Source organism: Dysidea avara, chromosome 6 (genome assembly GCF_963678975.1).
Source record: "Dysidea avara chromosome 6, odDysAvar1.4, whole genome shotgun sequence".
Lineage (NCBI taxonomy): Eukaryota > Metazoa > Porifera > Demospongiae > Dictyoceratida > Dysideidae > Dysidea > Dysidea avara.
In genome coordinates, this window is record NC_089277.1 from 16,147,972 (window position 1) to 16,162,514 (window position 14,543).

Here is a 14,543-nt window from a genome sequence, read left to right on the forward strand (position 1 = left end):
CGGAGTAATCCGGACTAATCTTGGCAGGGGCATGTATTAAAATATTTGTGGGTGCCTTATAGTCTGAGCTGTCAATAGAGGCAGTGGCAGAGGAAGTAGTTGATATGAGGGGGTGCTGACTAGGATTCAGGCTAGCTTATGGAAAAGGGGGTCAAAATGAACTGAGGCACCACATCGTGTCTGGTTTGTTGTGAGTCTGGTTTCTGACCAATATTATTTTGTGAGAAAGTGCTAACTTCCATGATCCCTAATATACAGTTACTACTATACTGTATGATATTCCTGATAAAATTGTATGTAAATATTTTCCATCCAGCCACTTAAAATGTTTTCTTTATTAGTTGTCCACCATTGTACTACATTACTCCAGTAATCATGTGTATCTCCTCACCAGATGATCACCAGATGATAAGCTATGTCATGTGATACTGACAAGACCACATGACAACAAAATGGCCAACCACACCATCAACAATGCTACTATACTCCAGTGAAGAAGACATGATGTTCCATTCATCAGTTTATATCAGAAGTATTATCCCACTGGGGACCAAACCTGTTGATACAAGGAGTAGTGAGAATGTTGACATTAAAACTGCAGAAAAAATCCCTGACCAGTTGTGACTACCAAATCCTCTGGTAACATGTGATCATCAGCTGGTAACTCTTCAATGTTTTATAAAATAATTTCATGTATGTATATTAATAACTTGTTATAGAGTAACAGAAGACTAGTACTTTGTCTGTACTACACACTAACACATTCCTCCATATGTCAATTAATTTGTAATAATAACATTGCAAAAATTGATACCACTATAACAATTAATTTGCTGATATCACACAAGGTCACACTTATTAGGTCACACTCTGACATGTATGGATGCCTACTTCTTAACCAGTGCAGGCGCGGATCCAGAGTTTGGAAAGGGGGGGTGCATTTTGTTGAAAAGTTGAAGAGCCAAAAAATTAAATAAAAAGGTTACAGCAATAATGGCTGCTCTTTAACAATTACCAAATGTATTTGCTATAAAGTATATAAAGATCCTTATTCATAGCTTCCTAGTTAAGCTACACTGCCTCATGAACACTGTGACTGCTCTATTAGAGTATCTTGATCTTGTATGCAATTTTTTTTTAAAGGAATGAAGGAGGGGACGTGCCTCCGTGCCCCTCCCCCCGGCTGGATCCACCACTGCAGTGGGTGTTTCTGATAATAGATATGTACATACAGGTCTTCCAGCCTGATTATATCAACACACCTTGAACTACATTGGAACCTCTCAAAAACTTCAATTGTTTATAGAAACTTCACATTAGTCACAGCTCTATCAGAGTAGACTGTTCTATTAGAATAGTTTGTGAGCACTTACAAATATGTGACTGTTCTATTAGAGTAGTAAACACAATAGGTGACTTTTATTGGACACTTGAAAGAAGTTGAAGGTTGTTGTTATTCATTTTACACTAGTGACCAAGTCACTGGGTATGGTACATTTTCTATACACTCAGTATATTCTCAAAAATGATGTAGTCATGGCAACTATAATGAGGTCATGAAGTGCACCTTAGCTACTTAACATGGTAACTGTAATAAGGTGGTCTTAATAAAAAGGTGACAACTAAGACTGGTTGTGTACATAAACAGTACACAGTGTAGTTACACTACTATGAAATGTGCTACATCAACATCACTGAGTAATGTTTATAGTCCTTCAATGATGATGGAATACCAAATTAAATGTTTTCACTCCTACATATACATCCAAAATTTTTCAGGAATTCTTCACCAATATTTCCCCAAATAATACAATTCACATTGTTTATCTCATAAATTGTTGCTTATAATCATAGGTAGTTAACTAGAGCTATATCATGCAATAATTTACATTATGTGTACAATACTTATTTTAGTCATATAATAATGATAATATAGCTTCTTTGCATATTTTGTCACTATGTTCATCAGAATGAAGAATATTGATTATTTTCATCATCTATTATTCTCAAAATTACACCAGCATAATAGACTTAAGCCTACATAATTACTTTTCTGTTTCCAAATTATATTAATCAGTATGAATGTGTGGTATAGTTTTAATTGTGTCTATAAACCTCTAAGTGTTATCCCACTAGGAATCATGTGAGAACGTAAAGCCAGGGATCGGAGTAAGAACTTGACATTAAAACCAGCTTTGTATGTAGATCAGACCCATAGGTGACTTGATCCATATTATTTATTTCATAATTATAATAATGCTTCTTTGCATATTTTATTGGTAAATTTATCACTTACCATTCTCACTACATTCATCAGAATGAAGAACATTATTTTCATCTTATATTTTCAAAATCACGCCAGCATAATAGATTTAAGTGGCAAATTAAGCCTACAAAATTACTTTTCTGTTCCAAATTATACTATACAGTATGAATGTGTGGTAGTGTCATTTGTGTATATAAACCTGTAAGTGTTATCCCACTAGGGATGATGCCACGGTGAGATGGTAAAGCCTGTTAATACATTGAGTAAGAACTTGAATTATAACCAACTCTGTATGTAGACCAGACCCAGTACATACAACTAGCTAGTGGTGACTTGATCCATACTTCTTGTACAACTATTATATAAACTTTTAATAAGTGTGATATAGTAATAAATTTTTATACCAACAAATATTCAGTGTATGCTTATTATTAGTATTAGTAGTGTATGTATAATATATAGTATAGTAACAACTTTACTAGTTAGTGTATTAGTTGAGCTTGTCCCAGTTCCACTGTAGTAAGACTGTATGAGTTAGCATTAGCCACACTCCCTCCTTTAGTACATCCTCCAATGACTATAATGGTATTGTTGTTGACTGCTGCTATTGCTATATACATCAGATCTAGCTGATGATAATGATGAAATGTTCTTCCATGGCTTGCTAGAGTCATCATGCATCTTAATATCTGATGTTGATGTACCACTTTGATCATGTCCACCAACTACCACTGGTGGGGATGAGCTAGGGACTAGGGCTGTAAACAAGTGCGTGGCATCAGTCATTGTAATCAGTTTGGTGGGTGTGTCACTGGTTTGTTGTTGGTCACATGATCTTGTGATATCATTAACAGGTATCTTGTAGGCACGTCTGTCACGTTTGATGTTAGAATCTTCATAACCCACTATGAGTAAATGATCATCAGTAATAATGGGTGTGAAGGCAACCATCGCCACAGGAAGATTAATGGACACTTTCTGCCAATGAGAATTCTTTGTCCAGTTGAGGACTTCAATATCATCATGTACTACTAGTGTGTTGGTAACAAGTTTTCCTTCCCAGCAACAATAACATGCTCCAGGTGAGTAACCACCCCTGGTCTACTCCTAACTGAGTGAAGGTCAGGATAGTAAGATGTCCAAGTTTGATTAGTTTCATCAAATGTAGAAACTTTATTAGTTATCACCTTAGTAGCAGACAGACGTCCACCAATAATAGCTAACTTTCCACCGATGATGTGAGGAACACCCCAATAGTGACCTGACGGAGGTAACTGATCCCATTGATCAGTGTTGACATCATAGACATATACTTGATGCTTAGCATCATCAACTGAACTACTCTCACCAGCAACATAGACCTTCTTGTCTTGTACTGTGACATATACATCATACATTGGAGCAGGAAGATTGGCCAGCTGAGTCCATTTTATGTGGTACATGCCACTGGTAAGTGCTGGCATTAATGGAGGTGCCTCCTGAGCGGATAATAATATTTATAAGTAGCTAAATAACATACAATAGCTATCACTTACACATATAGGTAGTAATGGATACAAATATCTATTATAAACTGGAACTACAAGTTGTTACCATTCTTTGGTAACACTTTTTGATGTCAGTAATCTAGTCAACAAAAATTTCACCTAAATAGGTGGCAGGTCATAAGCAAAATATTTAGATATTTAAAAGTTGGCTAATTGGCTATAGCTGGTTGTAGTGGGTTAGACAGGTGACCATATTACACTGTATTATACCATGATCAGTTGATATTGGTAAATGACAGTGTTTAAGTGTAGTATTGAATGGTTATGGGTTAACATGAGTATAAACTTTATCCTCCACACATGACATTTACCATAGAGTATGTACTAACATTAGTGACTTACTATTTTCAATTTTGATGTCTTTGTTATTGGTCCTCCTAAAGTTACTCTGTTAAGTTGACTGGCTACTTGTTGTGTTGGTATACTCCTTGTGGAGGACTAAGATAACAATACCATATATGGTAATGATAACAAAACAAATAACACTCACCAGCTGTTGGTTCAACTGGTCAACTTCAAATTTCAGGCGGTTGATTTCAAATTTCTGCTGTTCATTTTCTGTTCTCAATTGGTTGATCTCTTGACCCTTCTGTGTTTTCTCTTCTCAACTGATCATTCTCAGTCTTCTGCTGCTCCACTTGTTGGTGTAGAGTGATAACATCTTGTGGGGACTCTTTCATGTAAACATTCTAGCTCACTTGGATCCTCTCACAGACAACTGTTATGGTCAGCCTCACAGCAGGATCATCACCCAGACACTCCTCCACCAGTGGCCTCAATATTTCAACCTCTCCTCTCAATTTGTCCAGGTACTGTTGACGACGCTCAACTTCCAACAAAGCCACCTTTCTTCTGGTCTTGGGGTCAAACACAGTGTTGTCAGATGGGGTAGGCCGCTTTTATAGCTACCAAAGTTGACAAGTTTATAAATGTAAGTTCATAAAATATCCAAAATGGGCAAGTTCTGTAATTACCAAAATTGGCAAGTTTTATAATATCCAATGTTAGTAAGTTTATAATTACCAAAATTGGCAAGTTTGAATTTCCAAAATTGGCAAGTTTGAACTTCCAAAATTGGCAAGTTTGAATTTCCAAAATTTGCAAGTTTGACTTTCCAAAATTGGCAAGTTTGAATATCCAAAATTGGCAAGTTTGAATTTCCAAAATTGGCAAGTTTGATTTTCCAAAATTGGCAAGTTAGTATATCAGACAATTCAATGTATTTAAATGTCATTCAGCTACAGTATGAAAATGTACTGTTTGTTCAATTAGAATTTTAAAAATAAAACTGATTCTACAAAAACCTGTTAATTTTAGCAACTTTTATATGCTCAGCTGTATAGCACGTATATCACATAGGGTGGGAGGGTGCGGAGGGGAGGGGTGGTGGGCCGCCCACACGCAAGAAGTGGTTGACAGTGAAAAAACAGTCTATAAGTATCATACAACTGTTTAAATATATACGTTCTTTGATATAGTATATGCATTAGTTTGCCAGTGATAGTTATAAACGGCGAAAAGAATGTAATGAATTGCCCGCCCACGCCCAATTTGCGCCTTCGTTAAAATGGCCTTGCTCAAAGACGATTAAATGTCTATGACATAGTTTTCTGTATAAATACTTTGGTTTGTTTATCATGCTGTAATATTGTGCTGCTATGTTATGCTATAATAATATTAATGCTTATATTATTTAATGATGTTTGTTTCTATTACTTTAGTGCACGGTGGGAGGTGGAAGCGTCCATGATGATGATTGGGCAATGTGCAAATAAGGTGAGCGTATGCTTTGTAAAAAGAAGCCCACATAGCTGTGCAGGGCTCATCTTCTGTACAGATCAGCTTCTGTATAGTCTTTCATTATTTTATTTTTCCCAAGGGGTAGCCAACGCCCACGCAAAACACAGAAATGGGGTTGTCAATGCCCAAGCAAAGCACCCAACTGGCGTATACGAGACTCCCAATCTTTATGTATTTTTAAAAGCATTTAGTGATATTGCTAACTAGTAACTACCTGTACAGTTGTTGATCTACATCTTGTTCTAGTTATTCATGATCGATCATTGTCTACTTTGTTAAACTCACTTTCTCCTTTATTTTTACATGATTTAGGATTTAGGATTTGGTTTCTAATATATTTGTGTATTTCTGATTGGATTTCTCACATAGCATACAAGATTCCCAAGGCATTGGCTACCCCTCGCTTTTTACCAATAGCCAGTTCATCTCTAGTTGACAAAGATTGATATTACAAACTAAATTAAATTCTTTATCACAGATACACATTTCCCTTGTTGCTATATGTGGCACACCACAAAATTAACCAATGTAAACAACCATTACCATACCTTGTAGTGTTTTATTTTTATGTGAATATGTAGTGAAGTGTGTGTGTGTAGTGTGTAGTGTGTGTGTGTGTGTGTGTGTGTGTGTGTGTGTGTAGTGTGTGTGTGTGTGTAGTGTGTGTGTAGTGTGTGTAGTGTGTGTGTGTGTGTGTGTGTGTGTAGTGTGTGTGTGTAGTGTGTGTGTAGTGTGTGTGTGTGTGTGTGTGTGTGTGTGTGTGTGTGTGTGTGTAGTGTGTGCGTGTGTGTGTGTGTGTGTAGTGTGTGTGTAGTGTGTGTAGTGTGTGTAGTGTGTGTGTGTGTGTGTGTGTGTAGTGTGTGTGTGTGTGTGTGTGTGTAGTGTGTGCGTGATAAAGATTTTTTAAATTCACCAATTTAAATGTGACTGTTTTTTCCACAGGTTTATACGTTGGAGAACTGCAAACAAGTAACTTGAAATTTTTATAATGACCATTTTTCAAAATATTTATTTGATTACATGTACAAAATACAAAGATGTATCACGTGATCTAAAAAAGTTATTAGCATGATGTACAAGGACTATTGACCATTGAAAAGTTGATGAATTAAACATTCAAGAACGTAATACTTCTCCATTGCAACTCGCCCACGCAATATAGCGCGCGCGTCATTAATAATCAGTGCTCAGCCAGGGTATGCGACTATTGGATTGAGATAGTGATTTTTATAAAATTATTTGTACCGTGTAAAACGTTCGTCACGAACGGTATAGCTAGCTGAAGTATTCAAGAAAGGATAGATCTAGCCTGGTATAACCTGGAATCGTTAAAAAGTTTGCGCCTGGATTGTTGAGGTGAGCCAATATTTTCATGGCCAATGGTTCTATGTGTAATGTTAAACCCCCTACTTTGTACCATGAAGAAGGCCGTATTAAGCTGTTACATTTTACGTGAAAGTAGATGTCATGCTGGCCATTCCTGCTAGAACCTGGAAAGGGTTTAAAAGTTATCTGACGCTCCATAACAGAGCCTTGAAAACCTGCTTCCAGTGTAGACGCGTGTATCTTGCCAATAAAAATTTTTTTATTAAAAGTCGCTTAATTGTTGGATATGGAATTTCCAAGATTTCATTATTGGCATGAAGTAGGCATGTCAAACTTGGCAATAAAAAACATCTTATTTCTTGCCAAAAATGGAAACTCAAACCCACAATCAATGGTTACACACAGCACTATATAAGTAAAACCTGATACCTTCCAATTTTGGAATAACTGTTAAGATGCTTGTGAGAGAAATTGAAGCACTTACTGGTTCCATGACAAAGTGGTGTATACTCTCCTTAGCTTGCCAAGGAAAATACGTTGCTCTATTGTTTTTCAATAATTCAGATCCCACATAATGCCAATTTTGGCAATAATGGGGGTCACAAATTATTGCCAAATTTGACAAAAAATGGTCCTGCCAAATTTGGGCTTAAAAGAACCAGTTTTGGAAGCTTAGTAACTTTTACATTAATTCTGTTGTTGTCATTACTTTGAAGTTGCATTTCGTAAATTGCCAGATTTTGCTTTTAAGGCTGTTCCAACTTTGGCAATGACCCAATAACTACAAAATATGGAACCCAATAGATTGACAAAAGTGGCAACATGTTGGATCTACATTTGGCAAAATATGGACAATGCTGAATTTGCCAACATCTGGGATAAACCTAATTTTGCCACAATTGGCAAAAATATGATACTGAATGTTGCCAAAACTGGCAAAAAGCAGGTTTATCAAAACCTGCCAAAATTGGCTGTTGAACATACCTGCCAAATAGTGCCCATAATTGACAACGTGTTGTGATGGATACGGTATATTCAAAGAGATTGAGACAATCTGGAGAAGAAGTGGATTCCAATGGTTCACTCCGCCACGAAAGAAGTAAGTGCATTACCTGCAGAATCCGAGGGAGGCGCTTCATTTACATTGATTGCACCTTTTTCCCAGTGACAATATTGACACTAGTAATTCACTGTTTGTCGGTTCCCACAATCAGTAGAATCAAGTTTGTGAGTATTGCACATTTAGAAGTATGAATTGAATACACAAATAATTAAACAAGGTTTGTTATTGAAGAAATGCCTTGGGCACAAGGTCTGACTAGTACTGTCCCCATACAAACTGTTTAGTAGAAATGTGAGCCAGACTCTATTACACATTTGATTTCAAAAAATTTTTAAATGCATACATGTACCTAGCTAGTTGCTACACTGCTGTTTGTACAGTTTGTGAGTAATACAGAAGCCAAACAATGATGGACTGATCATGACAGCTCCAACCCTAGTATTGACTTCTCTTTTGTCTTTTCACTCTTGTACTTGTATACAACTCTTTGTACATATTTCATATCAAAGCTTGAATAAAATAGATGATCCTCAAGCTCACCGCTAGTATAGTACCCAAGACAAGCTCCTCCTTTCCTATTTGGTTGGAAGGTGATGATACGAATTGGCTTTTGTCTGTTTTTCATCAGTCTGTCAGTACAGTAATTATTTTATTAACTACTACTCCGTCAGCAGTTTCAAATTGCAGCAATTTAAGGTTGCTTGTGAAATGCAACTGAATAATTTGTGCACGTGATTTGCAAACATAATTCATATGAATATGTAGCTCAGATGCCCCTGATGTTGCCTAATGATCTAAGGTAGCAAGTAAGCCGGTTATGTTATTACAAGTAGCTCAGTTGTAAAGACATATCAAATTTCAGAATGTGATCACGTCACACTGGGCATTAGTACCAGTAGATGCCGGCTTGTTGCCCGGGCACCAGCAATGATTGTTCCTACCTGTAGGCTTGGATGTAGCTACTCACCTCACCTGCAAATAAAACGGTTACTGATTTTGCATACACCACATATTAAACTAAGATACAGCCATGTGCATGGATATAAGTAGATACAAGATGAATAAGGTAAATTTGCTCACATGTGACACAACCACGCTTCACCTATTATATGAAATTACAAGAAGTATTAAAATTCCTTCTACTGATAATGTGTAACTCTTCTCCATAATACTGTATCCTTGTTTACTATTTTGTGTTTGTTTGTTACAGAAAAGGGGAAACACAGCGAACCAGAAATGTTAGAAGCAGCTGAACCACCAGAATCAACAATTATTGTTTCTGAAGACTTACAAACTGGTATGTAAGTGTGCTATGAGAGTCCATGTCTCCCTGTGTGGTTCCTTACTGTCAGTAGAACTGAGGAAGCAATGTTAGAAAATTTTATGCACACTTCCGTATGCTTTTCAGATGACCTGTGTATCATACAAGTTTTTATTCTACTCTATGTTAATATCAGTTGAGTGTGTGTTGTATTTTTTGTTGTTGATACACCCTGTAGATGATGAGACTGGAGCCTGTACCAGTCTGGAGGAGATGATGAAAGGTGGTGAGCTGGGTATGGACAAGAAGTTTGCTTCCCTGTCAGAAGTGGTGTCTGAGAAGACACTGAATGCTGTCACTGACATGGGCTTTACTGACATGATGGGAATACAACATAAGAGCATTAGACCAGAAAGTATGTGTATACTGTATGTATTGTGCCAGTTTAAATATTACGAAACACACACATGCATGTATGCATGCACATGCACGTACACACAAACATGCACACGCACACACGAAGCAGGCAAAGGTGTGGGCATCCGAAGTCCAACCTGGATCTTTACTGATTGTGTAAGATGCATATTGTTGAGATTTGCTTCCCCAGTTAACACCAGGTATACAGTGGAAACCCTCTAAGACGGACACCATTGAGGAAATGAAATATGTCCTTTATATGGAGGTGTCCTTATTTAAGGGGTTTTCTAAATTTCAGAATAATCCCCGGGCTGGATTATTTTGAAATGGGAGAAGAGGGAGTAGAGGGAGTGTGGTGACCGTGTCCGTGAGGTAGAGTTTGCATCTTTTACTCCATTGGTGTTTGCCACAACTGGGGGCATGGGGAAGGAAGCCATCACATTTTATCGCCGGCTTGCTGAGCTCCTTTCCAAACGTAGTGCTTTATCGTACAGTAGTACTTTGGCGTGGATTCGCTGTACCCTGTCTTTCTCCCTGTTGAGGTCAGCGACGATGTGCATCCGTGGAAGCCGCTCCATCTCGTTTAGATCACCAGATGTTTCCCCGGAAATGGGCCTAACAAATGGCCCTAGGGACTTTTAGATGTCCCGCTTTTCAGTTCTTGTCCAGCACGTTTGCCTCTTGTGCTGGGGGTGGTAGGAAAGGGCATTACATCCAGCCCGGGAAAAAAAAATCCTCGGGCTGGATGGACTGCCCTTGCCTACCACCCCCAGCACAAAGAAAGCACGTGCTGGACAACTGAATAAAAAGGACCAGATTGCTGAAAGTTTAAAAGTCCCTGTGCTCATCAATGCAGCCCATCTCAGGAGAGGCATCAGAGGAGCGATTCGAGATGGACCTACTTCCACGTATGCACATTGTAGCTGACCGAAGTAGAGAAAAAGACAATGTGCATCGGATAAAAGCCAGAGTCTGACTGTAACTAGTAGAGCCGCGGCGAGATAGATGGTCAGCCAAACGACGGTAAAAAAACTATTGCCTCCCTTCCCATACCCGGCTCCAGTGGTCACAACACAAGGGGAGTGAAGGAGGCCTGCTCAACCTCTCTGACACGGTCACCATACTCACGTTTCTTCTGTGCCTCGTGACGTCGATACAAAGAGGGGACACTGGTGTTGCAGTAGCTCGGTGCATTAGGATGAAACACCCTTACGTCAAAAAAGGGGTAGGCACTTTGCCGCTGCCCACAGAATCCCCTAGCATGTATGTCTGCCCTAGCCCCATCCTGACGGTTGGCAGTCTTAGGTGCAATGATCTCCCCAGTAAGTGGCTGTAAAGGTGGCTCAAGGGCCACACCATGACATGTCTTGGAAAGCCACTCTGCAGTGATGTTTCGCAAAGCATTGTGGCGAACAAATGTGAGACCTCCATGTCTGCAAATCGAGGGGTCGCCAACGCCCACGCAAAATCCCTAAATTGTGTACTGGAGTCCCAATATTTAAGTAGGCATTCCAGTATCCGAGATTTTTAATAAAAAAATTCTCCGTATATTCCCCAATAGAACCCTGGCACAAAATGACAACTCGTGTTGAACTTGGGATTGCTCCGTCGTCCGAGCTCCAATGAGGGTAAAAATCGCTGTGGGGTTTGTCCACACGCTGATCATCATGAAAATCTTAGTCTTATCGTGCGCGTTACATATAAGTAAGTTTTGTGTTGTTTTGTAATCTTTTCAAGCCTTGTAAATGTATGTAGAATACTTTAAAATTTAAAAAAAACGTACGGTCGGGTGGAAGGTAGTCACTGGTGCTTACTTTAAAGTGCGTAGTTACTTCGCTTGGGTTAGCGATTTTCAGCTCCAGAGCAATTTTGTGATGGTTGTGTCATCAGCTCAAAAGTATAAACCACTTCAAAGTCGGCATAACAATGTCATAATTGAAACCACAACTCCACCTTAAGTATTGTTGCATCATTGTGGCACCTCCACTTTAGTTGTTTACCTTTATAAGTTGTTAACTTGATGTTTTTACCAACTTGAGATAGCCACTTGCCTATGGGCATACACCATTGTATTGAGAAGTGTGCAGTAGGTGAAACATATTTGCTCACCACAAAGCATACAAAGATCGCTGAGATCCAATAAGACCTGAAGTTACTTTCATTACATGTACAAACTTGCAGCTAGAAGCAACTGCAGTTTCAAGATAGTCCAGATTGCTAAATGGCTTCCTGATTCAATTGTGCCATCTTCCCCTGTAAAATGTATGGGGAGCCCTGGAGAAAAAATGTATCTTTTTTCAGTTTTTAAGCACTGTGCATGCCAAAGTAGCTAATTCCAACCCAACAAACTATATATTTCTGAGATCGGCAATCAATACTCTATCTATAGAGCATATAAAAAGCCCGTTTCTCCAAAATTTTAAAATCAGTCTGGAATGCCTAATTTAAGTATTTCAAAGTATTTATAAGTACATTATAATTCTAATTTCGAAGATGTTTTTACCTCGAGTTTTTGCTAATTATTGTGCAGGAAACACCTAAGAGAGTAGCTGACAGGAGATCAGAGGAACTTCAGAAGAGACAGGTGTACTTAATTGCACTGTCAATTGAAGCGTTCGAGGGCGGAATCGTTGTCCTTGCTCGATAAGTGACTCAAGGGGCTTAAACTGACTACTCCTCGGACTACCCAGTGCTATCAAGTGATTTCTATCGAGCAGTGATTTCTATCGAGCATGGCTTAGAAGACTCGCCATGTGGCGGAGCATGTGCAAGTGTATATAGAGCGGCCGTAATTGAACTCATGAACGGACGAAAACGAGAGTAACCTATTTAATACGTGATTGGGATTTGAGATTTCTAAATATTTAATGGATTTCTGAGATAGTGTTCGGGAGTCCCAAGGTGTTGGCGACCCCTCGCTGCAAATCATAGCATGATCCGCAGAAAATGGGACCCCACAAACACAGTGACAGGAGCTTCCAGCCGTATTTAAGATGCAAAGCATCCCAAAATTCTTGCTTCATCAGATGGAATCCCTGCTCTGCTAAAGGCAATGCTGTCAGCCAGGCAGAAGCACCCGGTTCACTGTTCAGGTCTAAAACTCTTTGGGATTGTGACGAAAGATTATATTTGATCGTAGAAGCCCCCCCCACCCCCCCCCCCCCCCTCAAAGTAGAGCGACGATCCTGATGAATCTGAGCCTTGATAGAACTAACGTCGGGTAGAGGGGCTAGTAGATTCTGAGCAACAATCAAAGATCTCAGAGAGTGTGCGATTTTGATAGATGCAGTAAACTGAGAATCAGCAATGTCTACAGGATTGACAATACCCAAGCCACCTAGGCGGCAGGGTAGAGCAGGGGCGTAGGGAAGGGGGGTTCCGGGGGGTTCAGGAACCCCCCTTGTAAAATTTAGACTTCTGCAAGCAGGATCCTAACACACCATTTAGTGTGGCAGGACAAAATGAGTGAGCAATATAGTGTAATGGCACAGCACAACAATTGATAAAACTTACATTCATCTCTCAGGGAAGGATTTACAGAGGTAACATGAGCCCTCTTCAAAACTTGTTTAAAAGATCGATATACTCTAATAGAGCAGTCAGGTATATACTCTAATAGAGCAGTCAGGTATACTCCAATAGAACATGCATTTAAATATCCATGTCCATATGAAGTTTTTCAGACATTCCAACATTAAATGCAAAACTTAGCATGACCTTATACTGCTATAGCTTTGGTGTGCAGTGTTTAAAGATATAGAGCTCCAGTAATTTATCACTTGTGTTATGCAAAATGAATTCATGCTATGCATATTTGTATAGTTATATTGTTTTGATTGTCATTTGTATCAGTGGATTCATGGCTCCTATACCACAGTGAGATATAACCATCACTTACAGATTACTATATGTGTCTCTATATGTTATGCTGTCTGTTTCCACTAGGTGACTTTATCTAGTACTACCTTCATCCCAGGGGCACTTATTAAATGCATCATAATTTGCTGAGTTTTGATTTATTAAAATATTGAAAGTCTCTCAGCGGCTGGGGGCTGCGCCCCCAGACCCCTACTTCTAGTAACTCAATGCTGGTGCTGGAACCCCCCTTCAAAAAATCCTGGCTACGCCCCTGTAGAGAGAGCACATCACGCTCCAAGGCAGAACAAGCACTATGGCCAGTGAGGGTAGGGATCAGCTTCAAACGGATGACATCCTCTAGAGGCTGAAACAGGGGCCCGACGTTGGGGATGGTCCTCATCAGCGGCGGAGGAAGTAGTTAATATGAGGGGGGGCTGGGCTGACCCAGACTTATTTCTAGTTTGGTAAGGTGAGACAAAAAAAAAAAAAAAAAAAAGGTCGCAACCAACTGACAAGAGCTTTCCACCTCACCAACTACCATTTCTAGCTGATAAACTACATAAAAATCCTTTCATAGCTCGCTACACACTGACTACTTTATTAGAGTGACTGCTCTATTAGAGTATCTCGATCTTTTTCATGGTTTTCAGCCCCACTCCAAGAAAGATAATTTCGGTGTGATATCATTCTGAGGGGGGGCTAAGCCCCCCCCCCCAGCAGACCGAGGGGGGATTTAGCCCCCTAGCCCCCCCCCCCCCCCCTTTCCGCCGCCTATGGTCCTCATGGTGTATACCCACCGGCGTATCATCCCATGAGTGAAAGCACAAAAAGCCGCATGAGGACGATTTGTAGCAATCTCAGCCAAAGCAAGCACTTCACTGGACCAAGAACAAACCTTCTTGGCCACAAACCCCTCTGCAAATTCTCGAGAGCCCAATGCAGCCCCAAGATGGCGCTGGCCCTGATCAGTAATCTGCATACCAGTGTCAGCAAAGATAGATTTTG

At 39.5% G+C, this 14,543-nt stretch overlaps 2 protein-coding genes and 1 long non-coding RNA gene across 3 annotated transcripts in view; 2 read left to right on the forward strand and 1 right to left on the reverse strand.

The window, feature by feature from the left end:
* Positions 1-14,543, forward strand: part of LOC136259294 (ATP-dependent RNA helicase DDX18-like) — a 91,971-nt gene that overhangs the window by 55,019 nt on the left and 22,409 nt on the right. The gene's annotated exons all lie outside the window — the stretch shown is intronic.
* Positions 3,298-14,543, reverse strand: part of LOC136258328 (receptor-interacting serine/threonine-protein kinase 4-like) — a 29,390-nt gene continuing 18,144 nt past the window's right edge. Inside the window, exons 2-3 of the mRNA XM_066051652.1 lie at positions 4,156-4,251; positions 3,298-3,744 (exon numbers count right to left, since the gene is read on the reverse strand). Coding sequence (XP_065907724.1) covers positions 3,298-3,744; positions 4,156-4,251 — 543 coding nt within the window. The remainder of the gene's footprint in view (positions 3,745-4,155; positions 4,252-14,543) is intronic.
* Positions 5,220-6,570, forward strand: LOC136258846 (uncharacterized). The gene is made up of 3 exons (XR_010703023.1): positions 5,220-5,439; positions 5,535-5,589; positions 6,556-6,570. It is a non-coding gene; the product is annotated as an uncharacterized lncRNA (long non-coding RNA).